Source organism: Dermacentor variabilis, chromosome 4 (assembly GCF_050947875.1).
Source record: "Dermacentor variabilis isolate Ectoservices chromosome 4, ASM5094787v1, whole genome shotgun sequence".
Lineage (NCBI taxonomy): Eukaryota > Metazoa > Arthropoda > Arachnida > Ixodida > Ixodidae > Dermacentor > Dermacentor variabilis.
The window spans coordinates 127749321-127768878 of NC_134571.1; the positions used below are offsets into that span (position 1 = coordinate 127749321).

The 19558-nt window shown below is 45.0% G+C and overlaps 1 protein-coding gene across 3 annotated transcripts in view; it reads left to right on the forward strand.

The window, feature by feature from the left end:
- LOC142579754 (uncharacterized) overlaps positions 1–19558 on the forward strand; it is a 46610-nt gene that overhangs the window by 23966 nt on the left and 3086 nt on the right. For all 3 annotated transcript variants that reach the window (XM_075690296.1, XM_075690298.1, XM_075690297.1), the window contains one exon: positions 12347–12424. In XM_075690296.1, the coding sequence (XP_075546411.1) occupies positions 12347–12424 (78 nt within the window). The remainder of the gene's footprint in view (positions 1–12346; positions 12425–19558) is intronic.

Consider the following 19558-nt stretch of genomic DNA (forward strand, 5'->3'; position numbering starts at 1 on the left):
CATCTTCTTGCGCAAGCAAGGGGAAAGGGTGGTAGCTCACAAAAATGTGATCAAGCGCGCAAGGGGGACTGATTAGTGCGTGTCTCCTTTTCTAGCGCTTACGCAGCCCACACGCCCTGTTTTAGAGGTCATCAGCTGCATACTTGTGTAAACAGTGGCCGTGCTGAGATGGCATGGCATCATGTCATCGTCATCATGATGTCATCATCATGGTGGTGTACAGTCAAACCCTGTTACAACAAACACCACATTAACGAACATTTCAGATTAACGAACTTTTAAGAAATCCCATGCCGACTGGTTATAGTTTCAATGTAAAAATATTTCACTACTACAAACTTAAGAATAACGAACATTTCAGAATAACGATCGTTATTTAATTTCCGTGTTAGCTTAACACCTCAGTACTACGAACTCATATCTCGAAATGTGAGGATTCTTAGATTTCAGTGTATCCGTCACGGCGGTCGGAGCTCTAAGCTAGCAGACGACGCAGCGTGAAGAGTGGGCGCCTTGCAACTTGCTTCCCGCAAAAAACCTGAGATGGCGCGGGAGGAGAAAGATGCGGGCGGGGACTTTTTTTTTTTTTTTTTTTTTTCTCTCCATTGCGGAGGCAACGACGCACCAGTTTTTGTGAGTGGAGAGGCGGGGAGCATGGGCTCGTAAAACCTGAGAAGGTGCGGCAGAAGGAAAAAAAGTAGTAATTAACGCTGAAGTGGGCCTTCTTTTTTTTTCCTGTTGTAGAGGCGACGACGCATCACATTTTTCTTGCTTGTTTTCTCAGTTGTTCGCGTGCTGTCACCCGTATCAGGCCTGTCCATCTTGTTTTTCTTCTGGTTATATTATTGTGTTAGAAGTGCATGCCAGCGTTCGCGTTGCCATGAGCTCAACAACTCTAACCACGGTGAAGAAGCGAAAGTAGTTTTCTTTGAGCGAGAAAGTAGACATTCTTCGCGAGATAGAAGACGGGAAGAAACAATCAGTCGTGGCTAAAGAACGTGGAGTGGCGCGGTCGACGATTGCCACGATTCTGAAAGATAAAGAGAAAAACCTTTAAGCACCAGCAAGAATCTCAACTTACTCCATCAAGGAAGCGACTGCGGCTCGGCGATTCCCAGAATATTGATGCAGCAGTGCTGACTTGGTTTAAAGACGTGAGAGCACAGAATGTGCCCGTGTCAGGCCCAATGCTGCAGGAGAAGGTGCGGCAGTTCGCTGCAATTCTTGAGGTCACCGGCTTCAAAGCGTCTTCTGGCTGGCTCCACCGTTTTCGCCAACGAAACAGCGTACCCTGGCAGTCTGTGTCTGGCGAGGAGAAGGCAGCAGATGAAGCAGCAGCAGCCACATGGAGGGAGGAAAGCTTCCACGAAATGATCAAGTCTTACGCAGCAGCTCATGTTTTTAATGCAGATGAGACGGCCTGCTTTTATCAGCTGCTGCCGGACAAGACAATGCATTTTAAAGAACAGTGCAGAGGCGGCAAAAAGTCGAAGCTTCGCGTCACCGTGCTGTATTGCTGCAATGCAGATGGCACTGAAAAGTTGAAGCCTCTGGTGATCAGGAGGTTTTCGAAGCCGCGCTGCATGAAAAATGTAGTGTCGCTGCCGTGCCAGTATAGGGCAAATCAGCGTGCCTGGATGACCCGCGAGCTCTTTTCCGAGTGGCTGCTGATGGTAAACGAGAAGATGAAGGAGGGGCGGCACATTTTGATGATTGTGAACAATTGCTCGGCGCACATTGTCAACATACGGCTCACGAATGTGCGTCTCGAGTATCTGCCGCCGAACTGCACATCAGTACTTCGGCCACTGGACCAAGGAATAATAAGGAGTGTGAAGTCGCACTTCCGGAAGTGGCTTGTTCAGTGGCTGCTCATCAACCTGCGCCTGCAGCACTCGACAGCCATCAACGTCCGACAGGCTGCAGAAATGCTGACAGGCGCATGGTGGAGCGTCACGTCCACCACCATCCAAAACTGCTGGAAGAAGGCCAGCCTGACGATCACAGATGGCCAACCACAAACCGATGAACCGGCAGCGGAAGACAGTTCGAGCGAGCTTTGGATCGAGGTGGCCGAGCAGCTAGCCGTCGATCCTTCAGTCACATTTGACGACTATGCCCAGTGTGACGAGGCGACGTGGACCTCAGCGGAGCTTACCACTGATGACATACTGCACAGCATCCAGGACACGGCGACTCAAGATGAGGAATGCAGCGACGGCATGCACGATGACGTTACGGCAACACCCGAAGACCGCGACGAGTCCGTGTCGACCACAGATGCGTTGGACTGCTTGCGAAAACTCCGCACATTTATAGCCAAAAGCGGCACAGCGACCGAAGGTGTGCATAAGAATGCGGACGGCCTGGAATCGTTCGTGCTGCAGAGTCTGTGCTGCACCCGTCAGAAGACGATCAAGGACTATTTCAAATAAATGTGCCTTGTCTGACAATCACGTGTGCATTGTGTGAGAAACGAGTTCAAGGAGGTACCGTTTCAAAGGTAGGACGTTTGTGTTACTGAAATGCTATTGTTATGGCTAATTTTCGGGCTTTCACTATAACGACCTTTCAGAATAACGAACATTTTCCCGCGGTCCCCTGAAGTTCGTTATACCGAGATTTCACTGTAGTGGCTTTGGCGTCGTGCTGCTAAGCTCGAGGGCGGGGGATCGAATCTCAACTGCGGCAGCTGCATTCAGGGTGTCTACCAACCGGAAAAACCGAGAAAACTAGGAATTCTCAGGGATTTCAAATAGTCTGGAAATACTCAGGGAAAACTTGGGGAATTTGTGCTTATATCAGGGAAAATTAGCTGTAATTTTATTGAAAGAGAACGAAAGTTGCGCTAATGCTGGCTCGAGTAACAGAGGAATCGTAATAAATTGTCCTTGACACAGTGTAGTTGGCTGGAGGAGTTGCCAGTGTACAGTCAATGGCTGATTTTCCGGACAGCTGATCTTTAGGACATGCCCGATAATTAGGACGGCTTCGTGGCACCACCACATCATAGCACCATGTCCTATAGAGTCAATGTATACGAACGTCTGAAATTTCGGATGCAAGAACCCTTCGCCGTCCGATTTTCCGGACTTTTCGCCATGACCGCAGGTTGGAAATGGCATTAATCATAACCACTACTGCTGCAATTTCGATTATCTCGCCACCTCGAACCAGCACTCGCACACAGATCCACTGGCAGCCGTAGCCACTACCACTGCAACGCTAGGCCAAGCTGCTTTGACGTTCGCTATTGAAAGGAAGCTGAAGAGCCTGTAGAATTCAATAAGACACTCATGTACGGATGTGGGAACCTTATAAACCATGCAGGTAAAATTTTGGGGGAACTTTTTCACTTAGGAGCGATGCAATCGCCGGTTAAAATTGTGCTGTCACTCCCCCTCTTGTCGAGCGCAGCGCACTGCTGCTGACGCTGACAATGCGAGCGAAGAGTGGAAACCGCGGCGTAGTGACGTCAGTTCTGGTGTTCCATTCCTTCGCAGTCTCCAGGACCATGCCTGACCGTGGTTGTTTCTGTGTGCATGCTGTCATAATCTGCTTCGCTCGACCCTGCGTTCCTTTGTGTGCATGTAGAGTGGTAGTTGACATGCGCGGCATCAATTGAAGTGGTGGGCCGATCATGCCGGCATTCTGTGCAGCCTATGGTTGCATGAACACCAGCGGTCGCGACGATGTTCCGATGTTCCATTACTTCCCGCAAGAGAAGAAGCTTTCAGCTAACTGGGAGGCTGTTGTGAATCGAAAGAATTTCAAGCGCTCAAGAACAACAGTGCTGTGCTCTAACCACTTCCGTGACGACGATTACTACTAGAGTTTATCAATAATGCGTGAATGAGTGAGAGTATGACTTGCTGCTAGCAGGCTTTCTAAACGGAGCGCGAAAAGGTCGGCGCAACGAACACACAAAGACCGGTGACGGGTGCGGGCGGACGCATGGTAACTGGTCGTGGAAGACCTTATGAATACACGAACTCATCCAAACCTGGATTTTGATTTACTGCTAGCTCCTTCGTGTTACAGGGTGTCTGCCAACTGGGAAAACCGGGAATTCTCAGGGAATTTGTGCTTTTATCAGGGAAAATTAGCTGTAACATTATTGAGAGGGAACGAAAGTCATGTTAATGATGGCTCCAGTAACAGAGGAATTGCAACGTATCGCCATTGACGCCGTGTCATCGGCATGAGGTATTGCCAGAGTAGATAACGACCGATTTTCCAGACGCCCGATTTTTCGAACATGCCCTATAATTAGCACGACTTTGCGGCACCACCACATACTCCATATAGTCAATGTATATTGCCCTGACTGCATGTCTCAAATGGCATTAATCAAAGCCACCACTGCCGCCATTTTGATTATCTCGCCGCCTCGAACCGGCACTCTCGCACGTAGATCCACTGGTGGCCGCGTACGAGTAACAGAGGAATCACCGCAGCAACGTTAGGCCTAGCTGCTTTTACGTTCACTGTTAAGCTTCTTGCCGTGTGGTGCTGTGTTTTTCATTGAAAGAATTTGCCGTTGTCAGCAATGGCACTGACTCCGCCTTTGTAATCCTCGCAATTGGCTTCGAAGCTCGCAGAGCACAACGCGTTGCGCAATGAATCTCCGAAAGTTAGCTTTGCCGTAGTACAGCAGTGTTGCGCGGTGAAGGATAACAAGCGTGGGAAGGGGCAATTGTCAAGGGACACAGTATGTATTCCTTAACTATACACGCGTGCACCCCATCTCCTGTCACAGTATGAGCACCGATATGCCTAATGAGTGTACTGGCAGGCCTTAAGAGCTTTTTCGGACGTGCCTGTGGCAATTTTAGCCCTTAAGGGCAGTTAAAGACATGCATTCATTTCTTTCGGACTGCCAGATTTTTCGGATGTTCTTGCGGCCCCTAGGGAGTCCGAAAAATCGGACGTTGACTGTACAACTGACCAAGACGATACTTTAAATGATTCATGGGGTGAACGCGTGGCAGAAGGAAGATGAAAACAGAAAGGACCGACGCACCGAGGAATTAACGGGAAAGGAAGCGTGCGGCCACCTCTTTGAAGGAGCTTGAGCTCAAAAAACAAAGTGTTGGCTGACACCGAGATGTAGGTGTCCCTCATTGAAACCAAAATAAACTCTTTAAAGCACTGAAACCCAAAAATGAGATGTTGTGTACGGGCTGAGAGTATGTCACGACAGTTGAGGTTGAATTTCCAGCTGCAGAGAGAGAATCTTAGTCGTGACAAAGTTCAGGCCTCATACCGATAAGCTTGCTATCAGTTGATAGAAATAGCTCATATTCAAAAATATTTACTTATGTATGCATCTCGTTTTCATTCATATTTGAAAATGTTCGACACAATTTGGAATGGGTTTTGCCATTTTTTTCGTTATGCCCTCTGTTTTCTTTTTAAGTAAGATAGATATTACTCCTTACTATTCAAACTGGATTTAGACATTGTTTTGTTTCAACATGCTTACTAGAGAGTGACAGCACTGAGCAACATGGTGTCAGCCTGCCTTGACATAAAACAAAGTTCTGTCTCATTCAGGGAATTTCGCAAAGATGCTCAGGGAAAACCTGGAAAACTCAGGGAATTTGGAAATGTCAACTTGGTAGACACCCTGTGTTAGCACACTGATTGGAAGGTGCATGTTTATCTCCCACCCTTGATGCAGGTTTCATCGCAAACCACTGTTAATTTTCTATGTGAACGTGTGTTGTGAAACAGCCTACATGCAGCTACCATAACGCAGTGCAAGTGTAAAGTTTGCATGTGTTTGAAAGCCGGTGCACGCCAGGACGCTGTGCTCCCCCTTCTCTCGCACAGAGAGAAACCGGCTGTCTCACGTAGCCGACGAAATTCGCCGCCTTTATGGCTTCGGTTACGAGCAGCGTGCGGATGGCGCGCTGATGAAGGTCACTACATATGCTACAAGAGCCGGAAAACTTATCCCGCATGTAAACAGTCTGTGTAGATTGCCAACAGCTTTCGGGCAGCGCACAAATGCCGATGATCGCATTCCTGCTTACGTTCGATGAGGAGGCATCCAGGAACATATCAGTAAATTTGTTTGCCCGGAAGCAAACTCACTGGATCGCTGAATGCAGCTTTGCAAGAAACATACTCACCAAAGAACATTTCTAACACGAGGAGAGATGCTAACACTTCTCTTTCATTCTTGTAGAACGCACTGCTTGCTATCAGCATCTTTTGCTTTTTGGAGAGGCCGGCTCCTCGCAATCAGCTCGTACATGTAGGAAGCAAGGCTGAACTCCTCGAGAGAAACACAAGCTCTCGAAATTTACCATAACCGTCTCAGCAAAACAACAGCGCCAAACCACCTTGCACCGTGCTTCATGTGTAGCGGCAGCGGTCGGTTTGGACAAACACCATTGTTGACGTCACGAGTCGCCCGACCAATCACAGGCGGAAACGGGGCACGCGAGCTGCCCAGAGTCTGCTGCTGCAGTTTTAGTTGAAATAAAATTTGTTTGCGCTTTCTTTCATTCAATTTCAATGTGATATTCAAATTCGGAGAGTTGTAACCATTTCGTACAGCTCTTTACTCATTTTTTCTGGAAAACCCTTCAGCTTTCCTTTAAGCTTCTTGCCGTTTGGTGCCGTGTTTTTCATTGCGAAAATTCGCCACTCAGCAATCGCACTGATTCCACCTTTGTAATCCTTGTGATTGGCTTCAAAGCTCGGAAAAGTACAGCGCGTCATAATGCCAGTTCACGAAAGTCAGCTTCGCCTCAATACAGTAATGTTACGCGGTGAAGCGTACGCGAAGTATTGCTGTGAAGCTTAACGAGTGTGGAAAGGTGCAATTGTCACGGGACACAGTACATATTCCTTAATTATACACGCGTACACCCGCCGTCTCCTGTCACCTTTAGACGTGCCTGTGGCGATTTGAGCCCTTAAGGGCAGTAAAAGACATGCATTCATTTTTTCGGACTGCCCAATTTTTTGGACGTTGACTGTACAACTGACCAAGAAGATGCTTCAAATGGTCCATGGGGCAAATGTGCGCCGGGAAGAGGACAAGAACAAAAAGGACTGCCGCATTGAGGAATGAATGGGAGAGCAAGTCTGCCGCTGCTTCTTTGAAGGAACTTGAGCTCAAAAAACAAAGTGTTGGCTGACACCGAGATGCAGGTGTCCCTCATCCAAACCAAAATAAACTCTTTAAAGCGGTGAAACGCAACACTGAGGCATTGTGCATGAGCTGAGAGTATGTCAGGACAGTTGAGGTTGACTTTCCAGCTGCCGAGAGAAAATAGCGCTTGTGACAAAGTTCGGTCCTCATACCAAGGAGCTTGCTGTCAGTTAATAGAAATGGCTCATATTCGAAAATATTTGCTTCTGTATGCATCTCTTTTTATTTTTATTTGAAAATGTTTGACTCGATAAGCAATAGGCTTTACGATTTTTTTCGTACTTGCAATGGGCTTTACCACTTTTTTAAAGATATTTTATTTGCTCTGCATTTTACTAATGCCTTCCTTCTGTTCCTTTCTTTAAAAAATAAAATAAACACTAATCTTCACTATCAAAACTGATTTAATTTGTTTTTTTTTTTTTTAACATGCTTACTAGAGAGTGACAACATCGGGCAACGTGGTGTCAGCCTGTCTTGACATAAAACAGAGTTCTGTGTCACTCAAGGAATCTTGCAAGGGCACTCAGGGAAAACATGTAAAACTCAGGAATTTGTAAATGCCAGCTTGGTTGACACGCTATGCATTTCGATGGAGGCAGAATGCAAGAACGCCCGTGTATCATGGATTTAGGTGCACGTTAAAGGACCCCAAGCGGTCACAATTAATCTGGAATCCGCTACTACAGGTTACGTAATTATATCTTAGTTCTGGCACATAAAAGCTAAAAATTTTATTTTGTCTTTCCATACATTTTGTTCTGGAGGTTGCATAATCTCGCATATTGGAGACGTGTTGAAGCAAGGAGCAGACGAAGCATTCACTCGCTGCTGCCAGCCTTTACATGATAGCGTCGTCCCACCACAGGCGACACCAGCAGCCACGAGGCAGAGTGGGTGCGAAAGCATGGCTGGCTTCGCATTGTACTGCCAACGTGAAGATATTCTTGACATGGCATGAAATTGTATCTTCTGTCGCCGTCTCTCAAATACAACAAAATAAATTTTTTTTAATCCATATTTGCTTTTTCTGATTGCCCGATAATTCGGAAAATTTTGCGGCCCCTACCATGTAAGAAAAATCCATCGGTGACTGCACTTATTTGTATAAAGCTCAATTTGAATTTGGTTTAACGAAGCAAGTCAACGATTTCATCAACTTCGTTATACCAAGGTTTAACTATACTAATTCGAAGTCTTTTTCACTGTTCTTTTGGTTTGTGCCCTTTCTGCTCTGGTTGCCTGCTACAGTACTAATGCAATTGAATAACTGGTACCCGCCTGTTTACATCTTGAGTTATCATTGAAGATTGTCACTCAGTAATGGAGCTATTCTGTGGTGGCTGCAATATTGAATAGTACCAGAGCTGGCTTACCATATTTACTTGATTCTAAAACACCCTCAATTTTAATGCGCACCCGTTTTCTGTAACCTAAAAAAGAAAAGTCCTTTACAGTACCACACACCTCATTCTTTCGCACAGAAATACAACTTTCTCTTATTAGGAAAAACACATTTACTCCTGATGCTCTAAAGTTGCAATGAATAAAAAAAAGTAACAGTTTTGCTCGAAAGGCGAAGCATCAGTTGCAATAACAAATTAGTAGACAGCTGTATGAAGTAAGGATAGTAGCTTTATTGGCCGTAAAAACTTGCAAACATTTGTTCACTAACTAAATTAACAAGTATGGTGTCACGTGTGCACAAGCAAACATGAACACTTCTCACTCGATGACCATGGAAACTCGCTATCAAAACGCTGGAGTGAGGAAGTGCGATAGCAGGAGCAAGCGAATTGACCTTTGTGCTGCCTCTTGCTTCAACATGAACTAAGCGACGAGAGCACCGCACAGCATCTCTAGGCTTGTAGACTCTGTTCCCACCACAGATCGCTTTCAAGATAGGGGCCGCGCAGCCACACCATACGCAGCAGCCACCAGGGTAGAACGGCTCTCCTTTTGTTTTTGTCTGAGTCTTGCACACAGGTTTGGAGAATTCAGAACGCCCGTGATGCAGCCCTATTTCTGCCCGTCTCCACACACGTGATCACTTTCCTTTTAATTGTGGCTGGCGCAGCATGGCTTTAGTCGCTTTTGCGCCATTAAACCTGAATTAACTAACTTTTAATTGCGCCATTATGATGAACTCGGTGTGTCTTTGTAGTTGGCACTTCTATGCTGATAGAGCAAACACAGAAAATGGGAGGACAGACGGTGGACTAACCTAAGCACACATATTACAGCACATAGCGGAAGCTACCGCAGGTAGGCTTGAACCTACGGCAGCTAGGCTCGAAGCTTGTATGAGGCAGCCATTTTGAAATTCCAATGGAAACATGGGGCCTGTTCGATTGAGAAAAGGTGTACAGCACCACAAACGAAAAGGTGCAGGTGGTTCCAGTCATGGTGTGCCGGGCTCCTCTCACTCACTGCACGGTTCAAGGGTGTCACCATGACGGCAGCTTGCCTTGCACTATGTTCAGTTCAGCACGGGGTTGCTGGGTACACCGCTGCACCTCGGGGATGGGCGTGTAAACACGTTTGTTTTCACTTTATTTGCGAAGTCATTCCAAGGGTAAATAAACCTGTGGTAATGCAGATTTAGGGTCATACAGTAAAACCCCATTAATTCGGATTTCATGGGACCAGAGAAAATGTCCGAATTTGCCAAATGTCGAATTAACAAGGTTTCGACAATAATAACTCAAGAAATTCCAAAATCATCAACATACTTTTACTTCATGAAATAACTGGTTATTGTTGCTTGTTGCACGCGAGAAATTTGCACAGAAAGTAAAATTTTTCGGAGTTCTTGTAGGTGTTGCAGTCCGCACAGACTGTCGGGAAAAACGACACAGATGTCCTCCAAAACTTTAAGGGCGTCATCGGCCTCTTTACCAGTGCGACACGGCACTTCACACGCAACCATGACGGGTGCATTTTCGCTATTAGAGTCGGGCTCTTCGTCACCTAGTAAATCCAGTATTTCGTCGTTGCTGACACGACCGGCAATGGCAATGTCACTATCGATGTGGGTGCATTCGTCCAGTGGGACATCCGGAGGCAGAAGTCTGTCGAAGCGACTGTCATCTTCCTCGGCATTTCGGTTAACATCCGCATCCCCGGACTGCCGTTCGCAGTCTCTTCCTGTTGTCAGCAAACTTGTCGCTGTCGTACGCCTGAAAGATCTCCACTTCATTTTTCATGAATGTGCTGAGCGTGCTTCTCTTTACGTTGAATTTATTCATTATGACCTGCCGAGGCGCCCCTGCCTTCACGGCTTTCAATATTTCTACGTTTGTTGCCAAAGCCTTCGCCTCATATTTCACCCGCTTCGGCGTGGCACGAAAGCACTTGATGGCGCGGCTTGCATGGCGCGGCTAGGCGCGGCAATGAAGCGACGAGTACGCACACGATGTCAAGAAAAAACAAAGTATAAACGGAAAAAAGAAGAGCGCAAACAAAATTTAACACACACACAAAAAAAAAGTTCCTCCATCCTCGCACATGCACCTGACGTAAACCAATAAACACGATAAAAACGACAACGAAAAAAAAACTGCACAACTCTGCAACTACACAACTGCACAAGCAAGAGACAACGTTAGAAATGGCGGACAGCAATACAAAGAAAAAGCATGTATGTATAGATTAGGGTTGCTAGCATAGACCGATAACTACCGTGCCGATAACCATAGCGATGCAGAGATAGTGCCAAGCGCCAAAAGCGACTGCGAAGCCAGAAGTACGTCATTGCCGCCATGTTTTTTGAGATGTAGGTTTGTCTATTATGTAGCAATGAAATAAACATGGTGGCCTTGAAGTATTTCCGGCCTTGCAGCACTCCCAGCATATGCAAGCATGGCCTTTGAGATCGGCGCATGCTAATTGGAGACGCCATCACTGGCAGTGCGATTTGAACACCCCCTAGTGCCACCCGATTCTATATGCCTCGCGTGCCTCTGAGCTTCGCAAACTTTCCGAATTAACTGAAGTATGATCAGATATGTCCGAATTAACGGGAGTTTCGTGCCATAGGGTTATGTATATGTTTGACGGGACCAAATGGCGTGTCCAAATTAACAGAATTTCTGAATTAACGGGGGCCGAATTAACGAGGTTTTACTGTACTTGATTCTAATGCGCATGCAACTTTTGAACCTGTTTTATCTGGAAAAAAATACATGTTAGATTTCAGTAAATACGGTAATTACCGTAAAATTCTGAGTAAGCACGCATACTCGTGCAAGCGCCCCCACCTCCACATTCGAGTGATCTTAAATTGGCACCCCCTACCTCTCTTCACCCTGTTCACTGCTTTGTGCATTTTCACCGGGCCGCTTGGCTACAGTTTCTTTCTCAACTTTTTATGAAATTGCATATTAAATTACGTGAAATGACACAATTTAAGAAATTGAGTGTTTAGCCGCATTTCTACCGAGGCCCGACAGTTCCCCGTAGCCAGGTATCTGCATAGCCATAGCCTTCGTCAGTTGCCATTTTGGTTAAACGTGCGAAGTCGGTGTCCGACTTGCTGCATACAACTATTCGAGACACATGGTATGAATGGGCGAGCGGCACGTAGCTCCGCCCAGAACTGGCGTTCCTGCATGTATGCTCGGAATGACGTTGCAAATACAATGGAAACAAATGTGTTTACACAGGTCTTTCATTTTAAATAAAAGGTGCCAATATAAACATGACTATGCGAGCAATGTAGATTTGCTTCCACATGGTCACGTTGGCAGTGTTAGCTCCGTTGATAGATGCCGATGACTAGGAGCTGGCAGGCTTAGCTCACTAGGCCGTCAAATCGGAGACCGGTGGCGCTTGCGATACAACCGCATGCAACTCATAATAAAGCACCTATGTTGTTCAGCACAACGTGTACATAAGTATGTTGCCCTCAAATTGCAATACATTTGATTTAGCGATGCCGACGGAAGCAAACGAGCAAGCTGGGTGAGCCTGCGACTATTGGGAGACGGTACAGGCCTAGCTCGCTGGCCACCGGATCCGGTGCTGACAATCCTTGAATTTCGGTCCGTGACCGTGAAAGGGCCCTGCTTCCCCTCTGCTGGTGTTCTTGGATTATCTTTCACCAAGAAAGGGGGGGAGGTGGCAGGGGACTTTCTCAGAATTTTATGGAATTATTTACTTTTTTCATTTCCGTTGCAGGTGGCAAGACTGCTCGGAGAGCCCTCTCCCGGCACAGCAACAACCAGAGCAACCGTCTTAGTACTAGGGCAAGTGCAGGTGAGTCATGCTGTGGAAGTTGCAACGCTTACCGCCAGAGGCCATATGCTCAAACCGAGTTTTCAATTTTAAAGGGACACTAAAGGCAAATATTAACTCAAGCTTAAATGATAGATTAATGCTCGAGAATCTCTAAGGCGTCAATATTATTGCAAACTGGGCCTTAATAATAAAGAAACCGAGGTAAATGCAGGACATGATTAAAGACTCCCCCAGGAAATTCAAGCACATGACTGATGATGAAGGCACTCGTCACTTAAATTCTGTCACTACTACTCAACCACTAATCGCAAAATATAACATTGCATTGTATTAAAAGATGAAATAAAATGCTACTTATTCAGTTCTATTTCATTTTTAGAAAAAAGAACTCGTTGAAATTAGCCTTGACAACCACGAGGGTGGTCAAAAGGTTTCATTTTTGCTCGACTCTGCGCAGCCCACGTTTTCGCATTTCAGCAGTTTAGTTATCGCGTAGTGCTGCGCGAGTTTTGCTGGCTCACAAACCACAAGTAGCAGAGATTTCAACTTCCAGGTTATGTCGCGGGATGCCTGAACGGTCTACGCCACTTTACAAAAAAGCTGCTGCAGCGGCGAACCCACCGCTCTGTCTTGGCTCAGTGCCGCCGTCTGTCGGGCGCTGTTTTATTCACCGACGGCAGCAAAGAGTGGTGATGGCGTATGCGACATCACCACTCCACCGGTTGGGTAGAGGGAGACTTGAATTTCGAAAAAGGTATTCGCTCCCTTTAGATGCAATTTTCTCGTAAACTATGTATTTTCGTGGCAAGAAACACGCGTTGCGAGGTTTCTGGAATGGTATTTAAACAGTCCATGTAGACTTATTTATTTGCCTTTAGTGTCCCTTTAATAAGTTGTGTCCTGGTTGTACCAGTGAGATTCTAAGCGCTGAACTTGAAATGAAGGTGTGTAAAATTTTTAAGTGGCTACAAATTATGCTTAAAATTGGTTGTTATTTGGAAATGCTGTTTTGTGACAGTAATTGTTGAGCACTTCCTGTAGGTTTTGCCATAGCAAATCCCGTTTAGTTCCTCAAGTGAAACTGCATTTTGAGTGCCTGATTGCTGTGAGAATAACTTAGCATCATTGTGGCACTGCAAGTTTCCAGAAGCTTGCATCAAGAAGACGTTGGAAAAATGTCCGCTGTGTAATGGTAATGGTGTAATGGTGTAATGGCTGTGTGTTGGTGTACAAGCCCGAAAAACAACAGTGCATGGAGATTTATGAGTTTCGTTGTGAAAACACAGAAACAACTCATTTAATCAAATTTTAATGGGGCTTTGGGCATCAAACCAAATGTCTTATGTTTTCCTCTCTTAGAAAAGTAAGAAATGCAAAAGGAGTGTGCGAATGACAAAAAAGAAAAAAAAAAAAAGCTGGACTTATTACATCCTTTAGAATACACAATGCTTTTTGCAAATGGAGATGGTGAAGTAGGAGTGGTAGTTAATTAATCAATGACAACTTAAAGGTCACCACAATTTCTTTGATCAGCATTGGTAGCACAACAGGGAATTGATCATGATTCAACATGCACAGAATGTTTTCATGATATATAAGGTATCAGGAAACTGACATACTTAGTGCCCTGCCGCTTTCTTAGATTGGCCACACGGCTAGGCAGTTATTAGCAGCAAGAAAAAGATTTATATTTTCACTAGTTACCTAATGTGTTAATATCATTCTAATTATGGGCACACGTAATTGCGAAATTGGAGCCATGGTGTGGGGAAGTTTTTGGGAAGTACACTCTGTGTGTGACTAGGGCTGAAGGCAAGCTTCGGATCTAGCCACACACAGTTCTTCCATGGTACTCCCCAACCCCTAGCGCATGTCACCTACGTTGGGTTCAGGCAAATAAGGCAACCAGCATTGTCAACTCTTAACAACGTTTATTGCTACAAGCAATAACTAACACTTGCAGAGGGAGGTCCACTCTGTAATAAATAATAAACAGGCTTGCCTCATTGCGTGAGATAGTCAGGCAAACAAGGTAACTCAAGGGTTGCAGCAGGTATCCATATCCGGCACGTATGAGGTCGGGGCGCCAGAGAGAGCGAGTCTACCCTGGTGACATCATGTTATGCCTTTTTTTCCCTTGTGAGGGGAATGGCCTCTTTGTGCATCGGATACCTTTACTGCGAGGGGGGGGGGGCGCGTTGTGACATGGAGGGAGAACCAGGAGAGGGTGTAGTATGCCTCTTCTGTGTCTATGCTGGCTCTCTGCACATTTGTAATGCACGAACGTGACAACGCGGGTATGTGGCAGGTAGTGGACGCGTGTTATGTCTGCTTAATAGAACTAGTACTAGCACCACTTTGAGGTCGTGCATCCTCAAATTCTGCTAAATATTGCCTCTGCATTTCAGTGTCCTCAACTTTAGAAGCTTACATTTGAGAAACATTTAACTGGAACCCCAATGTACTTTTTAGCTCATTTTAAGGTCACACATCTCGAAAATGGTGCCAGTCTTAGGATTTCTGTTAAGCAGACATGACTTCTCTACTCCTCGACTTACATTTCGCAAATACAGTTAAACCTTGATACCCTGAACTTAAATTTACATGCAATATTTACTGGATTATACCGCGTACCGATTTTATGCTGAAAAATTAAGACAGGTTTACATGTTAGAATCGAGTAAAAAAAAGAGGTTCTCTACTTGCTGCTCCCTGTTGCCTCTAAAGGTGTGTGGACGCATATTATTAAAGTTGTAGAAGCGATAATGTACATTTCTTGCATGTAAACGAACAAGACTTAACAAATGTGAAGGTTGGGAATTGCTTATAAGATATTTTAATGTGACACTAAAGTCGGTCTCGAAATGTTGCTACTGGCGTCATGGGAACCATTGTGACGCCATGACACAAAGCAAAATTTGTTCACGTCGTGTAGTACTAAGGATAAGTGACGATCACTCACTCATAATAAAAAGGAATCCTTCACAGACGCATGCCAATCTGAAAACTGATGCATAAAAGACGGGGACGTTGTGTGCAAGAGAGTTCTTACATCCGTGGAAATTACTTGGGGACTGTTTGCCGGCTGAAGACCGTGCTTGAACACTGGAGCGACTTCAAGTAAGGCCATGACTGGCTGTTCAGAGTGATGGCTTTCACATAAACTGCGGTGCAGCACTATGGTGTCAGCTTTCAGTGCCACAGTTCTACAAACTCCTAGCTGACCACCAACGTGGAGCCAGTATAATTAAACATGTGAAGGCTTGGGAAAGAAAGTGAGAATTTTGGGAAAACACTGTTATTTCTGGTTTTCTTTCCCAGGGCCTACAAAAGTGGAAAAAAACAAACAAAGGGTCCATATTTATAAAATAAAATGGAGTGCATTGAAGTCAGCTATGTGGAAGTTAGATAAATGTCACTTTGGCACTATCAAAATTCAGGTGACATATTATATTTAATCCAGTTTGTGTAACATTTTTTATGGTGGTGGCGTGCTGCATCGCCTTCCTTTGTTGCGTTCCGAGTATTAACCTCTACATGCGTCACTTATTGCGGGATTCAGGATTCAACCTTTTTGGAATAAAAGATGACTGGGAGGACACTCCTGATAATGTGCTAATTTGCAACAATCCAGAATGAAATGGCTTTGAAGGCTTCTCATATGCCTTGCCTAGCGCCCATGGACATTTGGTACGGTATGCAGAACAAAATACACTGTTTTTAGAGGAGTGCTCGTGGAACAGTTTTGTCATATTTGTTTATTGGATAGCTGTCAGCACAGTAATAACCCTATGGAGCCTCAAGTTCTCGAGAACACAGCAAATAATTACGTTACAGTTTAATGTGACCAGTTCAGAATGCATGCCAAGCGTGGCATGGTTTCAGACGGGGAAAAAGCAGATGTTTCGGGCTACCAAAACCTGATATGGTGGCTTCATGGTACCTGACACCATACTGAAGCGTGTGTGCACGCGCGCACGCACACACACCACACACGCACACACGCACACACACGCGCGCGCGCGCTCGAGACCATGCCTCTAAAAGCCGAGTCCACCATCACTCCATTAGACGAGTGGAAGTGGTGTACCCTGTGTTCGTAATATTCCTGTCACAAGGGCAAATTTGGTGTCATTTTGAATGAGTGCACTTCGCTGCTAGTGTCATTTGCAGGCTGTCACATGGGAACGTTCAGCGACACTCGCTGAAAAATGCACTTGGCATCGAGTGAATAAACTGATATTGAAAGCGGATTCGGTAGTAATTTTAAACCAGCTTTCTCGTGGCTGGAAATGTTATACGCTTATAAAATGTTCCGTACTTAAAAATGAGAAAGCTACTGCGCTATTCTCGATCTCAGGCTGCTTGTGTGATGGCATTGCAACTGTTTATGCCTGTTCACGCCTGTGCTAGCCACCCTAACTGTGCAGCCATCATCGTCTGTTCCAAGTTTATTGGACGGAAGTAGTGCATCAGTGATGACATGGTTGGACGAGGAGACCAAGGTGTTCATGCGTGGGGTGCCCCGATAGCACTGCTTCTCACCATTTAGTATGGTGACACAATCGTCAATGTGGTACGAATGCTGTATAGATGCTCAAACGGCGCACCCTTTCGTCAAGCGGTGAAAACTGGAATGCTGCCCTTTCTCAGCTGACAAATAAATTGAGCGGAGCGTGACAGTGTGTCAATTTAACTTCTTGGCCGTTTCACAGCCAAGCTGACTGTGCGTTGCTTCCGTCTTTAGCAGACATGCTCTTGAATGTGCAAAATTGATGCAATTCTCTCTATTGTCCGAGTGCGTGAAAGGTGAGCATAGTTTTGGAGTGGTCCGTAAGCAACAAATAAATGCTGTAATGACGCGCCCCAAATGCTCATGATCCGTTCTTGTGCCATCTGCAATGGAATCCGGCATTTTTCGTCTGTTAGCCTTGGATGCAATGCTCTCTTGCCAACGCTTGTGACGATCTATAATATTATTGCGGTTGCACTGAACTCCTTTGGGTGCACAAAACTTTATTCTAAATGCTCTTTTTAACTATAACACACTGTTATTTTGAAAACCATGCTTAACACAACAAACTTATGTTGTGCCTACTGATTCACCCATTGCCATTGTCATCAACGCCAAAGGACACATTTCGTTCTCGTGTAACAGTGCGCCACCAAAGTGACACTCAGTACATTGAAGTGCACTTGCTCGAAGTGACATTAAATTTGCCCGCGCGACACGGATAGAAAATAAGCTTGCAACATGAATGAGAAATATGGCACTCTCTGGGATGAGGTCATTGTATAGCCTTTGACCACTACACCAGGCTGACTGCAGTGCCATTTAGTTGTTTCGGATACATGTACCACGTGATCGTCACCTACACTTTCAGTGACAAGAATAGTCTTTTTCATGTGTGCATTTTGAACTGGGTCAAATAAAATGTTCTATAAGCAATTATTCATGGCTCATTAGACTAATTGAAGCTTTCTTTTTATAATTTACAACTACGTAAAATGCATGAAGATTTGGACACAAAAATTCTGTGTCAGAACTTCAGCACTCCTATTGCCTAGTGTAAAATGCGCCTGAGCCATGAAGTTGGCAATTCTGTACAGCATTTTCGAGCAGCCACCCCGAGCCTTAGTACTTTCTATAATTATTCCGCCTGTAGCTGCTCTCTGCAGAGGAACAATTTGGTCTGGCTTTCTGTCTCATTCTTACAAAGAAAACCTCCACTGAAGTTTGTTCTGTCCATTGGTTCTCAATCTCGATGCGAGCCTTTATGCTGTCAGCTTCTTAGGTGGCGGGCCGTCTGGCTGCACAGCTTGAACTGACGTACTTCTAGCAAATGATTTTGAAGGTGTTGCGTGTGACAAATAATTTCTTTGACTAGATTTGATGTTGGAAGGTATACTGAAGATAATGGGTAAATTAAACAGCATTAGTACATTGCACTTCACAAATGGCAAAAAATCTCCCTTTATCGTAAGTAGGAAGCTTCGCAAGGCAGAAAAGATACAAAAACAAAATTCGGATGGCAACGCTGCCTGCACTGCCTTGTCAAGAGGTCATGGATTTCGATAGCACTTGCACGGACCTATGTTTAACTGTTTTTCATCAAAGGACTGCTTTGCGTTCTGAACGAACCTGAACCAAAGGTTCAACCTAGAAAGTTATGAGAACCTGAAAGTTATGAGTTATGAAATCTGGTGCCAAGTCAGCCCAAATACAAGAAAACAAATTTTAATTCACGACATCACACTTGTCTGACGGCATTCAGGTGTGCTCAGAAATTTAGAGAAAGATATGTTTGGTCTTTAATTCTTTGATTGTTCACCAAAAATTCTTTCACAGAATAAATAAAGACCATTTTAGTGAATACCTTACTGTCATTGAATGGTTTCATTTGGGCTGCAAAACGGAATCTGTATGGCTGCTCGTTGCCCACTGTTGTGCTCGTTTAAAGCCAAACAAATGTTAGGCCTAGGTTTTGCCATTGCAGGTTATGTAATTGACCAAGTGGCAAACCCGCTCCATCTGCAGTGTGAAAAACTAAAGTTCCAGAAGTGTGCAGACAGTACACCAGGCTCGCCTCCCTAATAATATAAGGTGCACAGCTTTCATGATCGGTAGACGAGAATTTCGAAAGCTACCGAGAATCTGAGTGAATAAAAAATTTGGTTTATTTCCTGTAGAGTGTCTATATCGTGCCAAAACATTTATAAACATGTCTTTGCATGCACCCTCATCTGCTGTTATGTCACCTTCCCTGTGCTATGAAGTGCTAAGATATTTTTCCAGTGTTTCCAAAATTACTGGGAAAGAAACTGTCTTTCTATGTTCATTCTCACGGCTTCAAAATTTCTGGAAATTTCGTATCACCAGGTATAATGTGACGTGAGAAACAGGAAAATTGCAGACTGCTTGTTAAATAAAACATGCGAATAAATTGTTGTCTACTTAAATGAGGTATAAGCCTGGTAACTTTTATTTTATAATCATCAATCATTATGTTTCAAAGGAAATTTCGGGCTCTGACATACACTACTGGCTTGCATTTACGTGTGATATCAACCACGCTGCTGTAAGGTGGCCTTTGCCACATGAAAACCATTGCAGTACTTCCCTGAACAGCTGTGCTGTAACGTAAACAAGAG